The sequence below is a fragment of the Mus musculus genome, chromosome 4 (genome assembly GCF_000001635.26).
Source record: "Mus musculus strain C57BL/6J chromosome 4, GRCm38.p6 C57BL/6J".
Taxonomy (NCBI): domain Eukaryota; kingdom Metazoa; phylum Chordata; class Mammalia; order Rodentia; family Muridae; genus Mus; species Mus musculus.
Window position 1 is genome coordinate 19,519,012 of NC_000070.6, and position 26,074 is coordinate 19,545,085.

At 39.0% G+C, this 26,074-nt stretch overlaps 1 protein-coding gene across 2 annotated transcripts in view; it reads right to left on the bottom strand.

Moving 5' to 3' along the window:
- Positions 1–240: 240 nt before the first annotated feature.
- Cpne3 (copine III) overlaps positions 241–26,074 on the bottom strand; it is a 50,857-nt gene continuing 25,023 nt past the window's right edge. The window contains exons 6-17 of one of the 2 annotated variants that reach the window (NM_001356481.1): positions 24,243–24,326; positions 21,730–21,819; positions 20,141–20,169; positions 17,516–17,614; positions 16,201–16,287; positions 14,044–14,103; positions 13,388–13,521; positions 9,177–9,231; positions 9,049–9,100; positions 7,273–7,406; positions 5,992–6,228; positions 241–4,283 (exon numbers count right to left, since the gene is read on the bottom strand). In NM_001356481.1, the coding sequence (NP_001343410.1) occupies positions 4,173–4,283; positions 5,992–6,228; positions 7,273–7,406; positions 9,049–9,100; positions 9,177–9,231; positions 13,388–13,521; positions 14,044–14,103; positions 16,201–16,287; positions 17,516–17,551 (906 nt within the window). In that variant the 5' untranslated portion in view covers positions 17,552–17,614; positions 20,141–20,169; positions 21,730–21,819; positions 24,243–24,326 and the 3' untranslated portion in view covers positions 241–4,172. The remainder of the gene's footprint in view (positions 4,284–5,991; positions 6,229–7,272; positions 7,407–9,048; positions 9,101–9,176; positions 9,232–13,387; positions 13,522–14,043; positions 14,104–16,200; positions 16,288–17,515; positions 17,615–20,140; positions 20,170–21,729; positions 21,820–24,242; positions 24,327–26,074) is intronic. The other variant, NM_027769.3, reaches the window with a different exon arrangement.

Genomic DNA, 26,074 nt, shown 5'->3' on the forward strand with positions numbered 1-26,074 from the left:
AGACCATATGTCCTTCAGCTGTTGACCGCAAGCCCCAGCAAGCCCACATCTCTTCCCTCCAGTGCTGAGGTTAAGCCTGCATGGCCACACCTGGCTTTTTACTTGGGTACAGGGGTCTGAGCTCAGGTATTCAAGCTTGTATACCAAGTGGTCTTACCCACTGAGCCACTTCCCCAGCTCCATTTTCTACTGTTTTGGTAATATGTAGAGACACAAAAATGAAAACCAAACACAGCTATGTTACATCAAGAGTAACTTTATTTAAAGGGAACTCACATGGAAAATGTATTTAATATAAATTTACATATTTAGTAAGTTATGCACATACTGCTCACAATTCTACCCAGCTGTTATCTTACATCACCTTCATGAAAAAATAGCCTAGAGAGCATTCTGGAAGATGGCTTTCTAGTATGAAATGAAAAGGCAAGGCCAGACACATAAAACACAGCAGCAGAAGATCAGTGAGGCCCTGGGTCTACTCTGGGAAAGCTGACAGAGCCCTGTCTAAAGTGAATACTTGTAAATTCATCAGAAGATTTAAAATGTTAATGGTCTTAAACAAACCAATCTTAAACAGAAAATAAGGTGACTAGACTAGTACAAATACTATTTCTGAATATCTGTATGTGAGAAATTGTATGTCTATGCACAGGATGGCCACATACATATGTCAATGTTCTTTAAGAATGAATGGCATTTGTTCAAATAGTGGCACAAAAGGAAAAATAAGTATTTGAGTACAACACACTATAAAATAGTATGGAATGAAGGTTGAGTGCTGAAACAAAGAATTTATAAAATGATAATCTAGAAGTTGGAAATGCTTTTATTTCAAATTGCAGAAAACTATGAATTACTTTAATTTGCCAGAATCACAGCTCCTATGAATGGCATTTATAAAACTTGATCAAGACGAGTCATTTAAAGAAAAACTGTTTTAAAAAGAAAAAATGCAGGTAAACCACAATATGAAAGAAACCATGGAAGACCAAACGGCAGAAATAAGACAGCTACCACATGGAGATGGAGATGGGCCTGCAGTTCTGAGCAAGCCTACTGAGCCTTGCTGCAGAGCCAAAAAGCCCCTCTCCTACCATTAACATACAGAGAATCTAATGCATTTCTGGGCTGGCTCCCTCTGTATGCAAAAGAAAGTCCTAAAAGCCACTGTGACATCTTCCCAAGCACAGAGAACTGAAACTGAGACTGTGGACTAATAATGGTTTCAAATGAGAAAAAAAAAAGAAAAAAAAATCAGATTTCATTACTTTACTGATAACTGAATTGTTACTACTGAGTCATGCCCATGTTCTTAAACTGTGGGCCATGGTCCCATAGGCAGCCATGTAACTGACTGGAAAAAAATCAACAACAGTACAGCTTTCTAATGAACAATGGTCAAAAATTAAGTCAAAACCAAATGTGTAATGAATCTGAGGTGTTTCTGGCAGGGCTTGCCATGTTGTATCACTCAACTTCACTGCAGCCTTGGTTGTCATAGACAGCAGGCGCATTTTGCACTACACTGCTGCCATGTCACACAACAACAATAAACACTGCCTGACTCAGCAGTGTTACTTTATGCATTGTGATTTAATGTGATTTTACTGTGCATACTCAGCTTTAGCATAAACACTAGGTTACAGAAGAGAAAGACTTCTATTTTCCTGTCATTCTAAATCAAGTCAATATCCAATCAATAGATTTCTAGATTGTATTATGCTAGAAAGTTTGATTTCAAAAATTGTCAACATTTGCTTCATAAAAAAAAAAAAACAAACTTTAAATGTGTTTTGGCTTAGGATGACGATAGCATTTCCAACTTCGGAAACACCTCTAAACACTGATGGCATTTTGTACTATGTGTTTATGTGAAAAAAGGTTCTAAGTATTGGCAATCAAAAATCAAGATATCAACCAACTCTGAAGTACATTAAAGATGTTCTGTGTACTTCAATATCAAATAGTCAGTTGCGATCTAGATCTTATATAAAACCAAGCAAGCATATTCACCTCAGCAGTAGGCAAATATGCTTTCACCTTTAATAAATGGTAAAACTGTAAGTCTAACAAAAATTGTTCACTTTGTTTTGTGTGTGTGTGTATGTGCACTCTCTCTCTCTCTCTCTCTCTCTCTCTCTCTCACACACACACACACACACACACACACACACACACACACACACACACACAAGCAGGTCCTCACGGAGGGCAGAGGAAGGAGACTATCAGATCCCCTGAAGCTGGAGTTACAGCCAAGTAGAGCTGCCTGATGTATGTGCTGGAAATCAATAGGTTCTCTGCAAGAGAACTGTTAACTTGGAGCCATCTCTCCAGGTGTCTAAAATAAATTTCTTTTAATTTACTTGCAATGATTGATTTGTATACCTATCATAAATATTAGTTTGTATTTAAGCTGGGGTTACAGTGGGTTACATAAAAATTTCTTGGATAAATGAAAATAAATTTTAAGAAACCCTGCCTTATAGAGGTGCATTGCTTCAGATTAACAGCAATATCCAGAGGCAAATTACCCATGTGGGAAGGAGGCAACGGCTCACGGGGCGAGGCAAACAAGACAGGTGGATCTTCTCTGAGCCTAACCTCAGCAGGAAGCTGTTTCTGAGAAGCCTGCAGAAAACAAAGACTCAGGCAGTGGTGGCAGGACTCAGTAACACGGACAGGAATGCTGGCTGGTACTGTGGACAACCACTTAGGGATATGTGATGAATACACAATTCTGTTACATTGGCGATAACTGGCCACTGCACAGATAGGCAAAGTATTTGACATCCAGACCCTTAGGCAAATATTATACAAATCTATTCCATAAATGTGTGCTCACTAGACAGTATGTTCTACAGAGTAAAGTTAAAATAATTCAATTCTTCAAAACAAGAATACTAAGTTCACTCTATGTAAATGTAGCAGCTAGAAGAGAGTTTGTATATGCGGTTTTTTCTTTTCTTTTTTTAAAATCTTATATCAGGCTTTATGCCTAACAGAATTCTGGATGTAGGAAATAGTATATTATTGAAATGAAAAATGGAATTTTGGTTAATAAATAACTAGAATTATAAGCTTAAAGAAAACAATAATACTATTTTTAAATGGCAAAAATATCTAAATAAATTCATATAAATCAATACACAGGACAAGAAAAAAATTACAAATGAACTTTTGCAATTATACCATTACTTAGAAAAAATGTATTTCTCAATTACTTATTTTTCTTTGTTATTCTGAAACACATTCTCATTGGGTAGCTGGCTGGCCTGGAATTAACTATGTAAGTGGGTTGGCTTGTGCTGGCCCTAATGTCTCTGCCTCCCAAATGCTCAGATGATGTGCCACCATGTCTGGCCTGCAACTCTGTTTGAATTTTCACCTTAAATGTTTGGTCCTCAAAGCTTTAGTGAACGAAGCAATCCTACTCACTTAGTCAACCTACACTGGTCTAATCATGTGGCCTCTGGGATGACCTATCATTTGATGCCCACAGAAGTTTGAGTGTCTTGTTTACTCAGTAAAGCAAAGGCCATATATGTACAAGACTTCACAGTGAAAACATTTCAAAAGGCAATAAAAATGTCTTGTCTACAAGGAGCTGTCCACTGGTTGAGTGGACATTTTCAAAACGGAGTAAGCCCATTGGTTTTCATAAGCAACCATATGAAAACACAGCTAGTACACTGTAGCACTGCAGCATAAAAGAGACAGAATAGAGAGTCACAGGTACAAACTCAGTACCTCACTTTGATTGACTTGCAAAATATTTACTATAAACAGTATAGCAACCTGTATACCACTTCATCCTGTAAATCCCCATTCACTCCACGGGCAACACTTAAAAATGGCATTTCATTATAGAAAGTAGACAATAAACAAACATACATCACTTTCCCCACATTAAGTTCAATTCCAAACAGCACTCTTGTAATTTCTATAAATCACTAACAATCACTGAATACACTGAGCAGAAATGGACTTGCTACTGTCCTCTTCAAAAAGTATAAAATGGATGCTTTAAACAGATAGGATATATACAAAAAGCTAGGTTTACATCATATAGCCTGGGGTAAGAAGCGCAGAGGGCAGATACATCATTCTGTGTGAGAGATGGCGTTGCTCCACACAGCTTTTGAAATCCTGCAGCTGTCCTGGCTCCTCTACTTCACAGCTGGGTTTTTGGGAGGAAGGAGTTTGTATGTGTTGAAGTAGCCCACCACCTGCTGGGGAATCTCTGCCAAGACACACTGAGCAAGCGCTTCTTTTGGAGCCTTGAAGAAAAACAAAATCATAGTTATTATTACAAACAGGACGTCTGCTGGCTTGTTTGTTGTTTGTGTTGTTTGCTCAAGCTGACCTTGAACTCACTATGCAGCCAAGTATGAGGCTGAACTATCAATCCTCCTCCCTCTACCTACGAAGTGCTAGGACTGCAGACAAATACAACCACATTTGACTGACTACTGGCTGTTTGATAAAAGACTAGAAATAACTCAGCAGTCATGAGATTGCAGCAATTCCTGATCTCAAGGCTTGTACCTTTGAACTTACAGAGATCTGCCTGCCTCTGTCTCCCAAGTCCTGGATCTCTTTCTTGCCTCTGTTTGCTGATAGCTGAGATTCTCATGACAGCATGTTAGGTATGTGCTAACATGCAAAGCCTATTTTTTAATGCATCTTCATCTTTTCCATTTTCTGAATATCAATGTACTAAAAGATTATTCTATTTGTGCTTAATGACTTTATATTAGACATACAAAAAGTTTATTAGTTATTCTCATGACTACTAAACTCAACCCTCATTTTAATGACCTATAAGCTCTAGTAATATAGGATAGTTTTAGAAGAACTTCTGGTTATCAGTCACTATTCTGAAAGTGGCATGCAAAAATCTGTATGGAACACAGTATGAGATTACAACAGTGGCATAGGTTTAAACAGAATTGATTCTGAATGCTTCTTTTCCCAAGCAGGGCTCACGTAAGACTATCAGCCTTTGTAGAAGCACCAGAAGCTGCTTTTAAAGCCTGTTCCTAAGTATCTCATCATAAGGATACACCATAGTTTTCTTAGTCATTTCCCTGTTGAAGGTCATTTGGGTAATCTCTAGCTCTTATCTACTATACATAGAGCTAAAACATTTACATATAGGTTTTTATTTTTTGTTTTCTGCATTTGGATATAAGACTGTGTTTCATATATCATTATACATTAAATTCTTCTGTGTTCCTCTCAAATTAGTCATTCTGGTCTATCTACACTAGGAATTCCTAGGCAGCATGGAGACTTTGTCAAGCATTCAAAAATCAAATAAAATTACAGAAGAATACAGGCAAGAAGCTGAGTGACTCAGAAGAATCAGAAGAACCCCATAAACAACTACCAAACCCAGACACTAGGCACATGCCAACAAGAGCCTACTGACAGGAGCCTGATATAGCTGTCTCCTGCGAGGCTCTGCCAGTGCCTGGCAGATACAGAAGTGAATGCTCACAGTCATCCGTTGGACGGAGCACAAGGTCCCCAATGAAGGAGCCAGAGAAATAACCAAGGAGCTGAAGGGGACTGAAGTCCCATAGAAGGAACATTAATATGAACTAACCAGTACCCTCAGAGCTCCATGGAATATACCACCAATCAAAGAAAACACATGGTGGAACTTGTGGCTCTAGCTATATTTGTAGTAGAGGGTGGCCTAGTCAGTCATCAATGGGAGGAGAGGCCCTTGGTCCTGTGAAGGCTATATGACCCAGTATAGGGGAATGCCAAGACCTGGAATGGGAGTGGGTGGGTTGGGAAACAGGGGGAAGGGGGAGGGGATAGGGGATATTCGGAGGGGAAACTAGGAAAGGGGATAACATTTGAAATGTAAATAAAGAAAATATCTAATGATAAATAAATAAATAAATAAATAAAACAAAAGAAAACCCCAAAATTCCTAAGATAGTATCTATATTAAGAAAAAAAAATGGTACTCACATTCTGGAACTGTCTGAAAGGCACAAACTGAACAATATCTCTTATGGCCACCTCTCCTGAAGGGGCACGGAGACTTCCACCATCGCCATCTAGAAACTCCATGGCACTGAAGTCAGCTCCCCCAACTCCCACAATGATGATAGACATGGGCAGCTTGGCTGCATTGACGATTGCCTGTCTGGTTTCATCAAGGTCTGTGATCACGCCATCAGTGATGATTAAGAGCACAAAGTATTGCTATGAAAAAAGAAAACACATCTGCTGAGCGGTCAAGGTCAGACAGCAAGAGGAATGATCTGGGTTAATGAGTCATCTGTCTCACTCATTTCCTTAAAAGCCTGCTAGGATTTCATCTGCATAAAATATTCTCTAATTCTCTGATGACAAGGATCAACTCTTAAAAACTGAAGATTCATTAGAAGTGTAGCACGCCACAGAATACACTGAAAAAAGACACAGGAGACATCTAACTATTAAAGACAAACCTTTCCAGAAAGCAGGGGAAGAAACATTCATTAACTGGAACCACTAAACATGTCAAAGCTGGTAGCAAGGAAGCAAACAGCTACTCAGGTCTCAACAGACCCAAAACTTCTGCAGAAGGATTATCTGTCCAGCTAAAACACATGCTTTATAATATTGTCTTCTTTGATGAAACTTTTCAGAGTAGTAAAATGTCACATAAAATTGTGGTTTTGTTCTCTGGGGGCCAGTTAAATCCAGGACAGGAGTATGCCTCTTGACAGGAACTTACAGGTATGAGAGTATTTTCTCTGACCTGGGCACTGTGAACTTTACATGAATTATCTTCTTTAACGTTTTCAGCACCTGCACAGGGCGCTCCCCACAATGCCTATCCCTACTTCAGAATGTATTGCGAACCTTGATACCCAACATCTGACTAGTAATGGTCAGCTAATTCAAACCTCTGTAGCATCCTAAGTGCTACAACACCAGCAACTGGTAAAAGTGTTCAAAGCCCTTCATGTGAAGAGTGTTTCTAAAAGTTTTAAAATATCTTTTTACAAAAAAAGTAAATATAGACTTTTTAAAAAGATTTTTTTGGTAGAATCTAAGAAAATTACTTCCAAGTCAGAGAAATGATTAGTAAAAGCAAGCATTATTTTGCTTTAGTGATCATTAATAGCAATAGATACTGCTCCCAAACCAATGCTGAATATACCATAATTTTTTACTCTTGATAAACTCAATAGACAACAGTATGGCAACCAGAAAGAAACGCCACCCATGTCCTTCCTGTCCCAAGCCTAGAGCACTTACAGAAGCTGTCTGCTGTTGTGTGGCTGCAGCTGCAAACCTGGCCACGTGATTTATAATTGGAGAAAAATTAGTTGGTCCATAGAGTCTTATCTGGGGAAGACAGGTCCGATAAGCCTCTACAATGCCTTGGATTCCTACATCAAAGAAAACAGTATTAAAAATCCTCAAATAAAATTGGTTAGCCCACAGTACTGGGAAACAGTTATATACATGACAGGTCGGGTGAATAATGCCTATTATCCCAGCTCTAGGGAGACTGAGTTGGAAGTACTGAGATACCTTGACTATAGTGAGTCCATATTACAAACACAAAAGAAAACCAAGAAATAACAACAATATAGTCAAAACCCAAACAAAACAACACAACACATTGACTAGGGAAAAGTTCAATACTCAAGAGTTCTTCATGGCTATGCTTCATTATGAAGAGCTAAAAACACAGCTTCTCCAAGCAGAAAGCATTCATTCTCTTCTCAGATAGGACTCCTATATTTACGCTTAATTTTGATGTATTTTTGATGGGAACAGGGGCAGCAGCTTACAACGGATAAGCTGAGAGGAACACTCATCTGCACATGTGGTCAAAGTTCTATAAAAATATATGCTTATAAGGCTGATTAATTCTAATTAATTAGATGATATAAATTACCTATTAATTAGGTCAGGCACAGTATAGTTGGCAGCATTAATTTTAAATATTCACACATAGATAGTTTCCTGAATTTTGCCATAGAACTGTAAACAGTTTATGAGGTACTGGCCTTGGGCCTGCCAGTCTTATTAATAGCAAGTTGAACGGGCTAAGAAACTTGGACAGCTGGGTGAGGTGTTAGATGTATAGTCTCAGCACTTAGGAGACTGAAGAAGGAAGATGACAAGGTTATAGCCCGGGGTTTATGGCAACAGCCTATTTAATATAAAGAGAAAGAGAGAGAGAGAGAAATATGGAAAAGAGTTGTGATCTAACTACAAGTCAAATGAGCCAGAAGCAAACATGCCACTCTTAGGCACCGAGGTGAAAGACATTTCTGTGAAAACAGCATGGCTTGGTGAGCTGACTAGCAGCACCCTGGTGATAGCACTCTCTACAACCAAGTATCCTATGTACTCAGTGACAGCACCCTGGTGACAGCACTCTCTACAACCAAGTATCCTAGGTACTCAGTTACAGCTCAGGATGCAGGCAAACAGAAACTTTTCTATAGTACCTTTTAAAAAGTTTATTTTCTTCCTTTAGCCTATTTTAAATTTCTATTTACTTATGTTTGTGTGGTATACACGTGTGGTACATGCAAGTGAGTGTGAGGGAATACTGTGCAAGCAGCAAGACTGGGAAGGCTGGCATGTTTCATTTGAGAGGAGTCACTGCAGCAAGACTGGGAAGGCTGACACAATGCATCTGAGAGGAGTCACTGCTTCTCTGAAAGCTCTCTCCAAAGGCTTTAATGCAGAACTACTCATTTTATGGAGCGTTTACTTATAGTCAATTTACATGTGAAATTGCCTTTATTTTTATGCTGATCTTTAGTGACCCATTCCTAGGATGGTGAATGGTTTGGTTTCACTAAGATTCCTAAGGTAGAAGTTTACTTTTCATCCTCATGCTGATTGCCCTGTAATTCTCTTCACCACTGCAGTTAACAACCTGGGGTGACTTCTGCACTGCTTACAACAGAAGTTTAACTTGGCACAAACTGTTATTTAGAAATGAACTGCAGTTCTAACCTGCAAGAAAAAGACCCAAATGAGGCTTGCCTCAGGCTTGGCTTTACTTACCATTGCAATAGGGGTTCGATGGGTTAAAGTTCATCGGAAATTCATGAGATACCTGTCAAAAGGAGACAGGGTTAATGAGGCCTGTTTGCTAGTCCAGAATAAAGCTTTCAATGGAGCTTTCCTCTTACCTGCCACTGAGGGGGCACCTGAGCTCCAAAGCCAAAAGCTGGAAACATTTTATCACTAAAAAAGGAAAAAGAAAGCATGTCAACCAATGTTTGCTCAAGAAAGCACTTTATATTTATTCACAATAAAAGTCGTATGAGCTTATATTTAAAAGAATTCAAAGTCATAGAAAAAAATTGCCTAGCACTATCTATACTAAATGTCGATGCTAACACTGGAAAACTCACTTTAAATGTTTTTCTGTACATTAAAAGAGGAAATATCTACACAGATTTTTTGGGGGGGGTATAAGTGTATAAGTGGTATACAAGTATGATATTCACCTGAGTGTGTGCCCCTGTACAAAAGCCTATGAGAACCAGAGGAAGATATACAGTGCCTTCCCCTATCATGCTCCACCTTAATGCCAGTGACAGGCCCAAATTGGGATCTATCTTAAGGGGAGGCTCCAAGGTCTGACACTATTACTGATGCTATGGTGTGTTTACAGACAGGGGCCTACCATGGCCACCCTCTGAGAGGCCCAACAAGCAGCTGACTGAAACTGATGCAGACACTCACACCCAACCAATGGACTAAAGTCAGGGACCCCTGTGGGAAGCTGAGGAGAAGGGCGGCTCCATAGGAAGGCCAGCAGCCTCAATTAACCTAGACCCCTGAGATCGCTCAGACACTGAGCTATGGACCAGGCAGCATATACAAGCTGCTTTAAGGCCCACGACACATTTACAGCAGAGAACTGCCTAGTCTGGCCTCAGTGGGAGAAGAGACTTGAGGCCCCAGGGAGTGGGGTGGTCTGGTGTGGGGGAAGGAGGACATCCTCTTGGAGACAGCAGGGAGAAGGAATGAGATGAGAAACTGTGGGAAGGGGACCAGGAGGGGGTAACGAATGGACTGTAAAATAAATTAAGTTTTTTTGAAAAAAGATTTATTTTTTTCTTTATATGAGTACACTGTAGCCCAAAGATGGCATCGGATCCCATTACAGATGTTTGTGAGTCACCAGGTGGTTGCTGGGAATTGAACTCAGGACCTCTGGAAGAGCAGTCCGTGCTCTTATCTGCTGAGTCATTTCTCCAGTCACACATTTTCTTTTCTTTAAGCAATACTAGTTGCTTAAAGCTGGCCTCAAATAATAAGATTATTTATAGCATTTACTTATGTCACTTTAAAGTTTCTGCAGGAAAACATATGTCCATCTGGGTCTGTGGTTTTTGAACAGAGTATGAACCTGAATGTAGAAACGTGAGATGGAACTGAGTAGTTCAGTGCTCGGTGTTCTCCACGGGCACACAGATGCACGGCCAGTATAAACGCCACGGAAAGCACTGTTTTATACTGGAATAGTCTTTGTATGCTCACTCTTACTGATTTCATTCATTCATTCATGCATTCATACATGCACGTATAGTGGTTAAATACTTAAATAGTGGTTAAATCTTCTTCAAATGTATGTGGAAAACAGAGGGAAGCTCAAGTTGTCAGGCTTGGCAGCAGACACCTTCATCTGTGTCCACTGCACCCATCCTGTATTAGTTCTTAATATTAGTTCTTAATATTTGGGGTTTATTTTCCATTAAAGATAGAGCCCATGTAGATTTTTTTTTAATTCCTTTATTAATGTGTGTATGAACACCCAAAGGGGACAGCAGTTTCCTCTAAACACTGATCATAGACACTCAGGGCCACAAGATGCTGTTTTTATATGGGTGTTGGAGATCTGAATTCAGGTTCTTGTGCTTTCACAGAAAGCACTCTCACCTGCTGAACAATCTCCATACTCCTCCTTCACGGCTTTTAATAAGGAATATGAACACATATAAACTCTTCTAAGATTTTTTTCTTTGTTATCTTACCAGTTAGTTATGCACACTGTAAATTATTAGCCAATCACATTTCTTTCCTCCTAAAAATGTTCAAGTTTAGTGTCATTCTGCTGAAAAGCGCTGTGGATAAAGCAGAAGTGGCTGCCTCCCCACAGCGGCCGGCTCCTTTGCTACCTGACTCCTGACATGGCCTCACCTCCTGTTCTAGGAGCCAGCTAAGTTCAGGTGGCTAGGTTCTAACCCAAGGAGATGTGAATAGAAGGATATATTTTTTCCCAGCAACACCTGACAGCACTGAAGCGAAACACTGACGCACTCCTGGGCTCCTTCTCTTCCTCCAGCTGTTCACAGAGCAGCAGATATCTTGCCACCAGGAATAGAATGTATCAACTGAGAATGGCAGAAACACTGGAACAGCCCTAAACCTACTGCAATTTTGCGATACTGCTTAAAGATAAGAGATACTATCAGTTTACAGTATGTGTGGCTTATCTCACTTTACAGAAATGAATCAAAGACTCAAACTCAATTCTTTGTTTTTGTCTTTAGACACGTGCTCATTATGTTGCACTGGCTAATCTGGAACTCACTAAGTAGATGAGATTGGTCAAGTGTGCACCACTATATCCAGCTTCAAATTCCTTTATTATTATGCAATATGTTGCTGTTATAATCCTTTTCCTTTAGATGCTATCCTCACTAAATTTGTATATGTGTAACATGTGGTTCTATTTCTTCCCTAGAATGCTTGATTCAAATGGTCAAGTATAGTTCTATAATCGAGCTTTGCAATAAATTTTAAGAACTGCTAAGGCAAGGTTGAGAGATGGCTTAGAGGTTAAGAGCACTTACTGCTCTTGCAGAGAGCCCAGGTTTGGTTCCCAGTACCTACAGTCCTCCTAAGGCCAGTTCCAGGAGATTCCCCACCCTCTTCTGACCTTCACAGGCACTAAGCACACACATGGTTCACACACAGGCAAAACACTCACTCACATAAAGAAAATTAAAAACAAAAATGAGACAAATAAAATGGCTAGAGTAGATTCCCGCTTGCTTTCTCCTCCCTTTTATCTTTCCTTTAGAGAAATGTCTGGACGGTTCTGGCTCCTTCTATCCTGAGAATTTTAAGACTTCTTTTATTTTAGTCTAAATTCTATAGCAATTCTGACTCAAAGTAGCTAATTATGAAACGAATTTCATTTTACATCATCACCAAAAGATCTTTCCACTTAAAAATAGTTTCTTCTTAGTTCTTCAGCACAAATTTTTAGTTTACCTTATTAAAAGTCTGAGATGTCTTATAAAATTTGTATCTACTTATTATGACATGTACTGTGACCTTTATTCACTGTAATTGTTCATGCATATAATTTCCTTAATTAGCTTAATCTGCCAATATAGTATTATTGTTGCCGGTGAGTGAGAAGCTGATTTTTTCTTTATTCTGTATTTGCCTGTTTTTCTGAACTCTGGATACTTTCCAACTTTTAAAAAGTTAATTCATTTAGTGTCCATTACATGTTTTTAAAAATTCATGTGAAACTGCCCTGGTCTGGTACCACTTTCAGGGGTGGCTCTCTCATGACCTGCTGATTGCCATGTATCACTCATCCTCTCTCTAGACCAAGAAGATGATATTATTATTATTATTATTATTATTATTATAATTATATTTTTAGTGGAATGGAGATTGGGCCCAGGATTTTGCACAGGATTTGCTATGACTGAAAATATACCAGGACCACAAAGCTATTCAAAATCTAACTATTGAAAATTCATTCAAAATACTTTGCAGTAATTAGGTTAAGATGTCCCTTGGCCTTGTCAAAAGGTCCAATTAAAAAATTACTTTCCGCAGAGTGTGGTGATGCACTTCCTTAATCCTAGCATTTGAGAGGGGAAAGTAGACAGACCTCTGGGATTTCAAGGCCAGGTTGGTGTATATACTAAGTTCCAAGCCAGGGAGGGATACCGTAAGACCATTTCTCATAATGCATAAATAACATTTCATTACCAAAAAAGACATGTACGTATGCTAGGAAACAATTATGACTGTTTACAATATTATGCCATCTAGATTTCAGTTACATGTATAACTTACCCTAGTGATCAAAACTCTAAGGAAAGCAGATCAAACATGATTCTTGCTGAATTCTCTCAACCATAAATGAAGAAGCTATACACAGCACATTTTAACTAGTTACAGCAAGATCGATGAGATGGAAGGGAAACACAGAGATAAATAAACAGAGAAGGAAATCTGAGAAAACGCTGTTCCATCCTTCCCATCCTTGCACCTCTATTAGAACACTAGCTGACAAAACAGAAAGTGCCCTTTGGAAGGAATTATGAAATGTGCACTTCAGGATTCTCAAAGTCATACTCACGCATCATAATCTTGAATTACCAATCCTACAGACCAGATGGCAGTCAGATACTCATTAACACCATTCGGGCTGATGTAATGCAGGGAGTCTGGAGAACTGGGGTCACCATTGGAGCCGGTGAAGTCCACTCCCACCTACCAAGAAACGACAGACAGGAGTTCTTACCAAAGAGAGAAAAGGGCTACCTATCTGAGCTTGAGGTCCAAGAAAGTTTCCAGGTACAAGACCCCAAATCATCCCAGAACCTATTACTGCCATCTCCTAACAAATGACCACAGCATTTCTACAAACAATTGAACTGAATTCATCATGAAAACAACCTGTTCTTCTCTTTCCAGACTGAAGAATCATGAATCATTCATCCTATGAATGGCCCATATTAGGGGCTGTTCTTATATGCATGTTTCTATTTCTTAAATTACTGTAGGATAACCACTAGCTTATACATATCTATTTTCTCTAAAGAGGAGAGCACTCATCAACTCACTAACTAAGTCAAACTTCCATGATGAACCTAAATGGTCCATGAGGAAGTCATAGGAAACAGATTGGGTAAATTTCATTACAGAGTCAACCTGGCATTAAAGGAGTGCAGCAAAACAGAGTGGGGGAGGCACCATCTAACAGCCTATGTTAGAAAACTTAGTGTTACTTACAGTAAAATTGAGCTGGCACCCTCCCATGATGTAGTCAAGAAATGTGCATTCTACAGTAATCTAAAAACAGAAATACACTGTTAAAAACAAACTCTCCAACTATACAAGAGAAATAAAAGGCTTCTTGGCACATGCACTTCAGAGTTTGTAAGCTGACTAGTACACGACATAAATATGTGGAAATCAACCTCACATTTAAGCATACACAACTCCTCCCTAAGTGTCAGGACTCATACAGATTTACTACAGCTTAAGTACAGCAGTATTAAGGTTAGCATATCAGGATAAGGGCTCATAATGTGAGCTCCCCCAACCCAGGGTTAATGATGGCTGAGGAAATGAGAGACATTTTCTTCAGGTGTCACCACCAGTATGCTGCCTGTGTTCCTGTTCATAACTAATCAAACTCACTAAGACACACACACACAAACACACACCAGGGGAGGGGCATAAAAGGAGACTAGACTGAAAGAGGAAGGACCAGCAAGAGTGGGAAGACAAGAAAGGGTAATAGGGGAAGGTGATCGTGGGCAAGATGCATTATATACATTATGTGAATGTCATAATAAAACTCACTTAGTAAAACAATATATGCAAATAAAAACATCAAAAAATTCAGATGACTAAAAACAAAAGGATTAGAATATCAATGGCAAAAGAGAATATGTAGTCACTGTAGATTTTATATAATATGTGTAATATACTGGCAGCTTTGACAAGCATTTAGCAATCAAGATTTAAAAGAATTAAAAATTGGGTCAGTCTCTCAAATGGACTTTCCTCCAGTCTCTGCTCCATTTTAGTCCCTGCATTTCCTTTAGACAGGAACAATTCTTGGTCAAAAATTTTGTAGATAGGTGGGAGGCCCCATGCTTCACATGGGAACCATGTCTATCTACTGGATGTGGTCTCTTAGGTTACATCTCCCCACTCACTGTTAGGCACTGAAATGTCTAATTTCCTAAGGCCATCCCTACTGGGTCCTGAGAGTCTCTCACATCCATGGTGAAGCAGAGACTGAAGGAAAGGTCATTCAGAGACCAGCCCAACTTGGGATCCAGCCCATGCATAGGTACCAAACCCCAACGCTATTAGTGATACCATGTTTTCCTGCCATACAGGAGTCTAGCATGGCTGCCCTCTTAGAGGCTCTACCAGCAGCTGACTGACACAGATGCAGATACTTAAAGCCAACCATTAGACTGAGGTTGGGGACCACTATGGAAGAGTTATGGGAAAGATTGAAGGAGCTGAAGGGAATGGCAACCCCATAAAAAGGACAGCAGTATCAACTAACCTGGACCCCTGGGAGCTCCCAGAGACTAAGCCATCAACTAAGCCCATCCCAGAGCATACACGGGCTGGTCCCTGGCTCCTGCTACATATGTAGCAGAGGACTGCCTTGTCTGGCCTCAGTGGGAAAGGAAGTGCTTAATCCTATAGAAACTTAATGCCCCAGGGAAGGGGGATGCTGGTGAGGTGAGGTGGGAACGGGTGGGTGGGTGGGGGAATCACCCTCTCAGAAGCAAAGAGGGGGTTAAGAATTAGTGTAGGGGGTACCAGGAAGGGGGGCAACATTTGGAATATAAATAAATGAAATAATTAAAAACAAAACTAAAACATGTTTTCAGTGGGAGAAACCTGGCTTTTCCCAACCATTTATAACAGCTCATGAAGAAATTATAGCCAGAATTGATGTACTTAGTCAGATCATTTACAATCTCCATTTCCTAAGACAACAGAAAACTTTATTAGTCTTTGTTCTTTGCTAGAAAGTTGTCAGTGGGCACGTGCTCCTCTTGCAGAGGATGTGGGTTGGCTCCTGGCACCCACATGGATGCTCACACCCATCTGTAATTTCAGATCCAGGACACCTAACACCCTCTTCTGGCTGCCACAGACACTGCAGACACGTGCATGTACCTCACACTACCCATACCTACACAGGCAAAACATTCATTCATAAATTTAAAAGTATTTTTAAAAAGTTGTCAAACCTTTGAAGCAGAGTTATTTGAAAGATTTATTTACTATTTCACATCCTACTCTTCCTCCCAAGATAGATTCTCATGTCATTTCCAGCTGCTTAGAGAAAGTGCTTATTTGATATAAAAACTCACAAAGTGAACTCATTACAGGTGGCTAAGGCCAACTGACCTCACAGTGCTTCACACTGATAACACCTGAGTTCTTGTAGCTTTTTTTCTTCTGTCTCTTTTTTTCATTTATGCATTCATATTCAACCTGTTGGAGGAGAAGATGATTTAAATGAACAACCTTTTCCTTTAAAGTCAAATTTTAAAAGAAAAAGGAAAAGAACTAAATAATAATCTTGTTAGCAACATAAAAAAATGTTACAAAAAAATGAACAGAATAAAACAGAAATACATGAAGTCCAATCCTAGGGCCATAAAAAGTTAAACTTCTAATATAAATATAAACTTGACAAAAATGGCAGTTTCACGTACATGAATTTTGACCCTAAAATATTTACCAAAAAAATACACTCCACACAGCACATTGGCTTTTGTTGTTTATGTGGAAATGTAGTAGGCCCGAGACCTTATGACAACTGAGTCCATGATGGAAGTACCATTTATGTCATAAAACTCATCGGGCAGACAGCACCATCGATCAAAATGAAAACAAAGACCTAATCCATCAAAGTTCATAGTTCTGAGAAAGTCTCTAAACATACTAACCTTGCTTTTTGGCTTCTGTAGTTTCATTTGTGGCTAACATTTCTAGTTAACTGAAGTATGTCAACCCAGGGCATGTATTTGGGGGTTTAAAAGTTCACCCTGAGAAATGTTCAGAACTACACTGGGGTCTTGAACACCCAGTGTAGCTCCAGCTACCTAATGAAGACTTTCTATTGGCTCAAACCCAGGCGTAATCAGCCTTCTTTGATGGATACCCACAACAGAAAGAAAGCCTTCCCGGGTTCCAGAAGATTCCATGGTCCTACTTAAACTACATCAAGGACTCTTGGGCTTACCCCTAAATTTCAGCATTTTAGACTTGCAGGGAAGTGTAAAGCCCTTCTACGGAAACACAAGAAGGGTACACATGTAGATCACAGGACATCTGCTCTGCTTAGCCAGTCCTGAGGACTCGCAATTACAACTGAAGCTGATCATACTCTGCTTTTCCTATGTGGGCAAAGCACTGCTCCATCCAGTATTGGACTAGCATGTTTTCTCTTCCAAGATAGGAGAGGAAAAGCTACTTCTACTCCTAGAGATGGTCTTTGCTTTCTTCCCTGCAGTTTGAAATCCTCACCTGGTGCTGGTTACTACATGGTATCCACTCAGTAACACACATATCCCAGGCATGAAATGTCACACAAAATTTACACTTTATAAGACTTGAAGCAATAAACAATAAAAACATGATAAACTAATTGCTTTGCCAAAGAAAGACATAAATAATCATATTGGATATATTTTATAGCTGCAAAGATATAACTTACAGGTGAGCTTCTGGAGGCTTCTTTGAGTTTTGTCATGGTGGTTTGAAATGTTCCAATGAGATCATGCGATCCATCATTGTCATAATCATAACACTCTACCTGGAATTAAATATATGGAAAACCAATATTGTTTTATTAAACAGTATGGGCTTCAATAAACATGCCTTTTTAATTGAAATAAGAAAAATTTTAATATCAATATCTAACTAGAAGAAGACGAGCTAACTAACTAGAGAAGTGATATGGAAGCATACTCAAATCAGAGCTATCCTGAGAATAGGCTCTACATCATGGAAGATGAAAACCACAAATATGGACTCTACTTCACACAGGAAGCAGTTCACAGCTCCTCTACTGTGCTCTCTGTAGATGCTGAGAGAAGGCTACAGGCAGTTATTTCTAGTCTTTCATGTGCTTTACTTAATTATCATTGTATAAGAGCTAGAAGCCAGTACCCTAGCAGCTGATAATGATATAACTAAGCCTTAGATAATTTAGAGTTACCGGAAACATGTCTCATCAGATGCAACCCGAAAGGCTGGGCTTGTAATTATGAGTTAGACATGACAGTCAGAGCTGCTATAAAGATTGGGAATCTTACAACATGGAGGAAAACTCTATAGAGCAAATCCAGTTTCCATGCTAGGTTGCTACTCTTAGTAGGGTGTTCTGGGTTTTGTTTGTTTTTGTTTTGTATATGTGTTAGATCAAAGAAAAAGTAAATATTTACCAGAATGCTTGTTCTAATGGAAAAATAGGGTGCTGTGAACTATTATTAATCTGATAATATTTTTCAAGGCAAAGCTGAAAAATCAATGACAGGGAATGTGAACTTTGAAGACAAGGTTTTCATCATCCTACATAATTTCAACACATCATTTCATTTACATGGATATTTTACATGTACATAGTTCATATACATTCTTTAAATAGACCCAAGAGGCACACAGAATGGAAAAGAAATACTATTATTCCCGTTTTGCAGAAATGAAACTTAAGGGAAGTAGGAACAAGGCCAACAGACGCTGCATGTCATGTGATGAGCAACAGGGACAATGAAATCCCAAAGGCGCTTCCGGAGCCTGCTTCAAGCCAGAAGTTTCTTTTTAGTGTGTTCTTCGTTTTTTTTTTGTTTTGTTTTGTTTTGTTTTGTTTTTTTCTTTTGGTGGTAGCAGTGGTGGGGGGGTTGTTGTTTTGTTGGGAGTTTTTTCTTTTGGTTTGTTTGTTAATTTTTGAGATAAGGTTTCTGTGTATAGCCATGGCTTTCCTGGAACTTACTCTGTACTGCATGCACGGTCTCAAACTCCGAGATCTTACTGTCTCTGACTCTCAAGTACTGGACAAAGCCGAGGCTTCTAATTCTAACAAGAAGCAATTTGCACTTGCCTCTGTGCAAGCTCCACCAGGCTCCCAGCCCTCAAAAAGATGGAGTGACCACCAAGGTACAACACTCAGGAACAACACATTCATTTGGCAGGACGTCTTATTTTCTTTTCAGTTCTTAACACTGATTGCTTTTCCTAACTGGACGGACGTCTTAGTTAGGATTTCTATTGCTGCTATTAAACACAAGGGCCAAAAGAATCAATGTGGGAAGGAAAAGGTTTATCTCACTTCTACCTCCACATCGTTGTTCATAATCAAAGGCAGGCAGGAGGCTAATGGAAAAAGGCAGGAACTTGAAGGCAGAAGCTGAGGCAGAAGCCATGGAGGAGTGCTCCTTATCAGCTTGCTCCTCCTGGCTTGCTTTCTTATAGAATCCAGGACCACCTGCTCAGGGGTAGCACCCTCCATAAGGAGCTGAGCCCTACCACACACATCATTCATCAATCAAGAAAATATGGCCAAAGGCTAATCTAAAGAGGGCATTTCCTCAAGTGAGATTTCCTCTTCCAAAGTGACTCTAGTTTGTGTCAAGTTGATGGGAAGTCTTTCATCCATTACTTGTATTTTCCTTATCCTTCAGGAACACTTAAAATCAACCAACCAACCAGTCAATCAATCAATCAAAACAGGAACATTTAAAAACAGCAATGTGCATTCTTTAAAGAAGGGCCTTATAAATATTTTTGTCATCAATTAAAGGGTTAATAAATAGAAAATACATCTTTGCAGTCCAGAATATATTCGGACCAAAGCTGAGGTAGGAGGATTCATACCATTTTTCTTTCTTTTCAAGAATTTAAACTCCAGAACTATTCACTATTTATGCAAGAGTATCTGAAGAACTTGTGAGATTTAAGTGTATGCATATATACATAAGAGCACACGTACACATGTAAAGGATGGCACACACCACACGATGCATTTCCACTTTAGGCAAGGTGGCAGCATGCATGATATTTCTCTTCTCTTCATCTTTTAAAAATGGCACATGCTAGAGTGACAACACAGGGACAGAGCCGCAGAAGACTCTGACTTTATTCCCTGCCCTGTCCTTCTTTACCATGCCTTTATGCAATTTCAACATCTGACGTGAACTGCAGATGTGTGACTGACATTGCAAAGAAGTACAGAACTAGAGAACTAAAGTGAGCGATGGTGTGGAAAACCAAGTGTGGATAACAAAAACAAACTGAGAGATTTAATGATGGAAGACAGTCATCAGAAAATCAGTTTACTTACTAGAACAATCTGGCCCTGCAAGCATGCCACTGTGAGTGAAAAATGTTTTAGAAACATGGGTTTGTTGTTAATTTGTCAAAAACAACCAAACAGTCAAGGCATAGACTTCTGCCCACTCTCGATTTGTCTTAAAATGAGGATCTGTAGCTACTTCTATAACATGTTTATATAACTCATAGTATATTTATATACTTATACCATTCCTATATTTTCACTGCTCTTTGACATATCATATAAATCACACTTAATATTTATTTTTAATGTTCTCTATAAACTAGTGAAAACTTCTTCCAAAGCTCAGAAATTAAGTGCCTCGCATCTCTGCTGTTGTTTCATGGGCTTACAATGCTTTCATCTTTAATATTCTAGTTTTACCCTCTTGCACAGAAGAAATTACTATCTATATTATTAGCAAAGAGATTAGGTGACCTTCTCAACATCCTTTACCTGGTTAAAGAGCTAATCAAAATGCAATCTATAGTCTGACTCTAAACCGTATGTTTCCTATCATCTTTCCTGTTTTTATTAATTACAACAAGAAACACCAACTAACAAAATCCCTTGATTTGTTGAGTTTCAAACATAAGAAAGCCTTCTATAAGGAGTTGAATTAAGACATATTTTAGGGCTGAGGAGACAACTCAGTCAGGAGGACCTGAGTTTGGTCTCAGGTAAAACTCATCTATAAAAAGGTGAATGTGTTTGTGTGTGTTCACTGGCTGGCTGGTTAGGGTTTTGCTTTATTTGGTAAATTCCTACAAATAAAAACATTTAAAATAACTGTAGTCTCATCCACTTTCCCTTGTCCCTACAATGCCTCCACTGTTCTTCTGCACGACAAAACCCAGAAGACTCTGAGATATCAGAATAAATGACATCTGCTTTTCAAAGGATACACTCTAGGCAAAGAACATCGTCAATGTCTGTATTTGCCTAGCAGAGGGATTGTATTAAAGTGAAGACATATTTAAATTGGATGTTTTATTTTTAAAACAGGCTAAAATGAAAATTATGCTGTACCCTTAAGCATTAAGTCAACATATTAGACAGCATAGTCAAATATGAATGCCTGTAATGTCATTTACTTTAAAAAATGCTATGTTACATACTAACTTGAGAAGACAGGTAAACATGTATGAATCTGTAAGAGTTACACAGTGTCTAAGTTATTACAATGTGACTTGAGTTTTTGTTGTAAAGGTGACACCATTCAGTAGACACTGCATGGGTTTTAAGTGTTAATCTCACCTTATGTTAGCAACATGCAACAATCCTCTTATGCTGTGCAGTAGCAGCAAGTCAAACCACCCACAAGACCACCATGGTAAGTAAACACCAACCCTTAATTGTTTACTAGGTTGCTGTAATTGGGGAAGCTAGCTATATTAAATGCACTTTAGCAACCTTCCTTCCCTCCCTTCTTTCCTTTCTTCCTGAGTCTCTCCCCCAGATAAACACAGACCACTAAGCAATGCTCTAACCAAGCTACACCGCTAGCCTCACTTATGAGGATTTCTATGCATGATGGGTTTCTCAGGGCATAATCCTTTAGTGAACTACAGAGTACATGTGCAGTAAGTTCCAATTACCTTAATGGTTTTGTCCATATCTCCATAGCACAGAGAGTTAAGAGAGATCTTAAAAGGCTTCCACATGGGATTCAGGTTGTTTTTTATAACCTGTAAAGAACAAAGGATCTATCAGACCATGCAGCTCTCAGAATCCTGCTCTTGCCTCTCCTAGGTTCCTGCTACATTTTCACCACTCACCCCTCAACCTCTCTCTCAACTATTTCCAAGAAAAATTAGTAGGATATTGGTTTACAATCATATGGAAAGTATAATAAATCATCCAGCTGTAGTACATTCTGAGTAAAGAAAAAAGCTGTTCATAAAATAATAGCATATACTTAGAAATGGTTAGCTTGTGGATTCTTGGACATTAGGCACTTTATCGTAGCCCCAAAGGACTAAAGACTAGAGCAGGATAAGAATGAACACTGTGGATCCTGGGGGGAAAGCTCAGCAGTTAAGAGCACTGGCTATTCTTCCAGAGGACCCAGATTTGATTCCTAGCACCCCCCATGGTGGCTGACAACCACCGTCTGTAACTCTTATTCCAGGGCATCCAATGCCCTCTTTCTGGACTCCATACACATGAGGCCCAGGCATACATGTAAGTAAAACACCCATATAAATTTTAAAATTTTAAGAGATGATTCTTGCTCTGTTGAACATGAATTGAAAAAATAATTTAACTTTGAATTTTTAGGTTTCAATATTACAAAGACAGACATATAAAAATATTTTTCATCTATGACCACCGAAAATGACTGAAAGGTATAATATCCTGGTATAGATTAACACATCTAGCACTCAGATCTTGGTGTCTAGATAGTTAGTATGGTAAAACTCATTTCAGAAAAATGGTTCCTTCTGACTCTGAAACAGAAGAATGTATGTGTATATGTATGCGTGTGCGTGTGCGTGTGTGTGTGTGTGTGTGTGTGTATACATACACATATATATATTCATTCTATCAATACTGAAAACCACAGGATCCATTTGAAGAATCACTCCCTCATCAAATCTGGCCTTGAGCTGTATAAATGACATTAATGTATCATGACAATTTATGAGTTTATAAAGACTAAGAGTGCTTACTAAGGTAGGCATGAGGATTGTGGTGGTTTATACAAGATGTCTCCCAAAGTCAAGGCATTTGAATACTTATTTTCCTGTTGGTAGTGCTGTTTAGGTAGGTTTAGGCGGTGCAGCATGCTAAAGTATGTCCCTGGGGGTGGGCGTTGAACTTTCAAAGGCACACAGCATTGCTAGTTCACTCTCTCTACTTCCTGCTTCAGGTTCAACCCTAAGTTCTCTGCCTCCAGCTCCAGTGGCCACACCTCCAATCTTCCACAATGATCTCTTATCCCTCTGAAGCTGTATACCCAAATAAACTCTTCTTTCAATAAGTTGCCTTCACCATAGTGTTTTATTACAGAACTAAAAAAGTAATTAATCCAGTGGTGATTTGAGAAAAACAAAAATCACTATTTCAAGTATCATCAATGGTTGCTGAAATCACAGGGCAAACCCTAGAGAAAAGTAACTCATGCAGCCTCAGAGTACCACCCCATAATAGTTTATAAATTGCAAATAGAAAACATAGGACTTTATGATTCTCACATCTTACGGTCTCCAGCTTAAACAAACTGCCTAACATCATCAGTACTGTGTAGTCCGAGAACCATGATTAGAGAACATATGGAGTGTTCTTGACATCATGTTTATGTGGAGAAAACACAAGAATTCATTCTAGTCTCAATAATTTGAGCCATTCCACGGCATGAAAACATAGGCAGGCAAAAAGAAGTGTTTAACTACCTGGGAGCCTAACAGAAAAAAGTAAAACATTAGGCTTCACAAAAACCTAGACAAAATACAATCTCTATAAAATGTATTCGACACTGAGGAAGTCTGAGCATGAATGGTACACAGAAGGGCATTAGTAAATCAAAGGTAATTTCCTTAGGTAGTTTCCCAGTGATATAGCATGTCCTTACTCTGAGACAGGTCTTACAGTGTACGTTTGGTTGGCCTAGAGCTTACTATATAGACAATGCTGGCTCACAGAGATCTGTCTGTCTACAGAGTGCTGAGATTAAAGGTATGTATTCCTATTCCTAGCTGCCTTTACTCCTGAAAACTGCCTGATGCAATATTTGAAGGGAATTGTAGTTTACATTAGGATGGTTTTCCAAAAGAAAAATAAATTGGCTTCACTAATGTGTGTGTGTGTGTGTACGCGTGAGAGAGAGAGAGACAGACAGACAGACAGACAGACAGAGGAAGAACACATTTCAGTAAGCATGGCAGTGTCTCTTTTTTAAGAGAAAAGGAAGTGAATGAGCATTGTTTTAACTTACTGCATAGAAATCTAAATAAATAAATAAAATGAATGTTTCTGGTTTACAGACTAAGCTCTAGGACAGCTAGGGCTCTATACAAAGACTGTGTCTCAAAAATTATATATGCATATATTAAATTATTATAATAATGCCAAAAAAATTTCTGTTCTACTTTCAGATTCAAGAACTTACCTCTGTTCGGTGAACCATCAGCCAGTGGCCATCTGATGTCTGCTTGTGAAACTCCAAGTATGGATCTGACTTCCCAAACAGATCCTACATTTAAACAAACAGCCTTCATTATCTTAAACCCTGTATGAACACACCTTATACATATTATACATGTATATATTTTTATACAACCACATAGGTCCAACTCCATAGTAATGATACACTGGTTGCAAATATCAATCCCATTATCTCCATCACTAACTTAACAATGTGTTAAAGTCTACTAGGGAGAACTATTAAAAGGCATTGTGATGCATAATCCTATGTTTCAAACCCATGGTACTTTAAAATATGTTGATTAGATGTGTTTCAGCTCAATGTCAGAATTTCAACTTTCCATTCACATAGTATTAAGTACATACATAATATCCCAAACATTAGGCATACCAACTCTATGAAGGACAGGACAGTTAGCCATGGGCAAAAAGACTAAAGGTTTTAATAACTTCTAAAGTCATATAATAATTGATAGATTTGGGCTTTAACTTGTATCTCAGAAAAAAACAAAACAAAACAACCTTTCCTATGTGGCATGGTGGTTCAGTACTTGGGAGGCAGAGACAGGAGGACTGTCATGAGTTTGAGGTTAAAAACATAAGAAAACTATTTTGAAAAGAAACAGGAGAGCTGATGACATCTGTAACTCAGCAGCTACAGGCACCTGCTGCTTGTCATGGACTAGTTCAGATCCCAGCACACACATAAGGTAGGCATCTTACAGACATGTGCAACTCTAGCTCTCAGGGATCCAATGACCCCCTCTTGCTTCTGTGCACACACCCACAAGTGCACAGGCACATAAATGCACACACACACAAGTGCACAGGCACATAAACACACACACACACACACACACACACTAAACAAACAAACAATCTTTAAAAGAATAGCTTTCTCTGTGTCTGTATACTAAAAAGGCCCAGAAGCAAACCCTGAGTAAGAGTAACAGCAAAGGGTGAGCACCTCTACCCCAGTGCAGCCCAAATACACAACCACGAAAGTGACACCCGGCTCCTTCTAATGTGTCAGTCTAGCATAGAAATTAGAAAAAAATAAGATGGAACATCATGTCAAGTGACAAATATAGAACAAGGGGACTAACTACAGATACACAGATACTTGTTACTTGTTCTGCCAAATGGTTTCAAATCTGAGGCTGAGGTTGGGATAATCTGAATATCAGCCAAAATTCATCCGTTGCAGCTAGCAGTTGTTAACGTTTAAACATACAAGTTGATAGCTATTTAAAGACTAATGTAAAGCAACAAAACTACCTAGTAGTCACATCTAGAAGATGCTAGGGAACCAACTTATTCAGGGAAAAAAAGCTGTATACAAAGAATATCAAATGCTTAATACTTCCTTTAGAGAAGATACTTCTAAACAGATATATATTGGGGCTGGGCAGATGTTTCAGTACTTGTTGCTCTTTCAGAGGACCCAAGTTCAATTTGCAGGTCCCACACAGTGACTCATAACCAACCACCACTCCAGTACCTAGAGATCTGAACACCTCCAATGGCTTCCTGCGCTTACACACACATAGACAAAACATTAACGTGCATAACATTCACATGCATAAAATAAAATAAAAGATCTAACAACACACCTCTCAAATAAAAAAGGAGAAATACAGCCGGGCATGGTGGCGCAAACACTTTTAATCCCAGCACTTGGGAGGCAGAGATAGGCAGATCTCTTTAAGTTGGAGGCCAGTGAGTTGTAGTATAGTCAGGGCTGTTACATAGAGAAACCCTGCCTCAAAAAAAACAAACAAACAAAAATAAAAACAA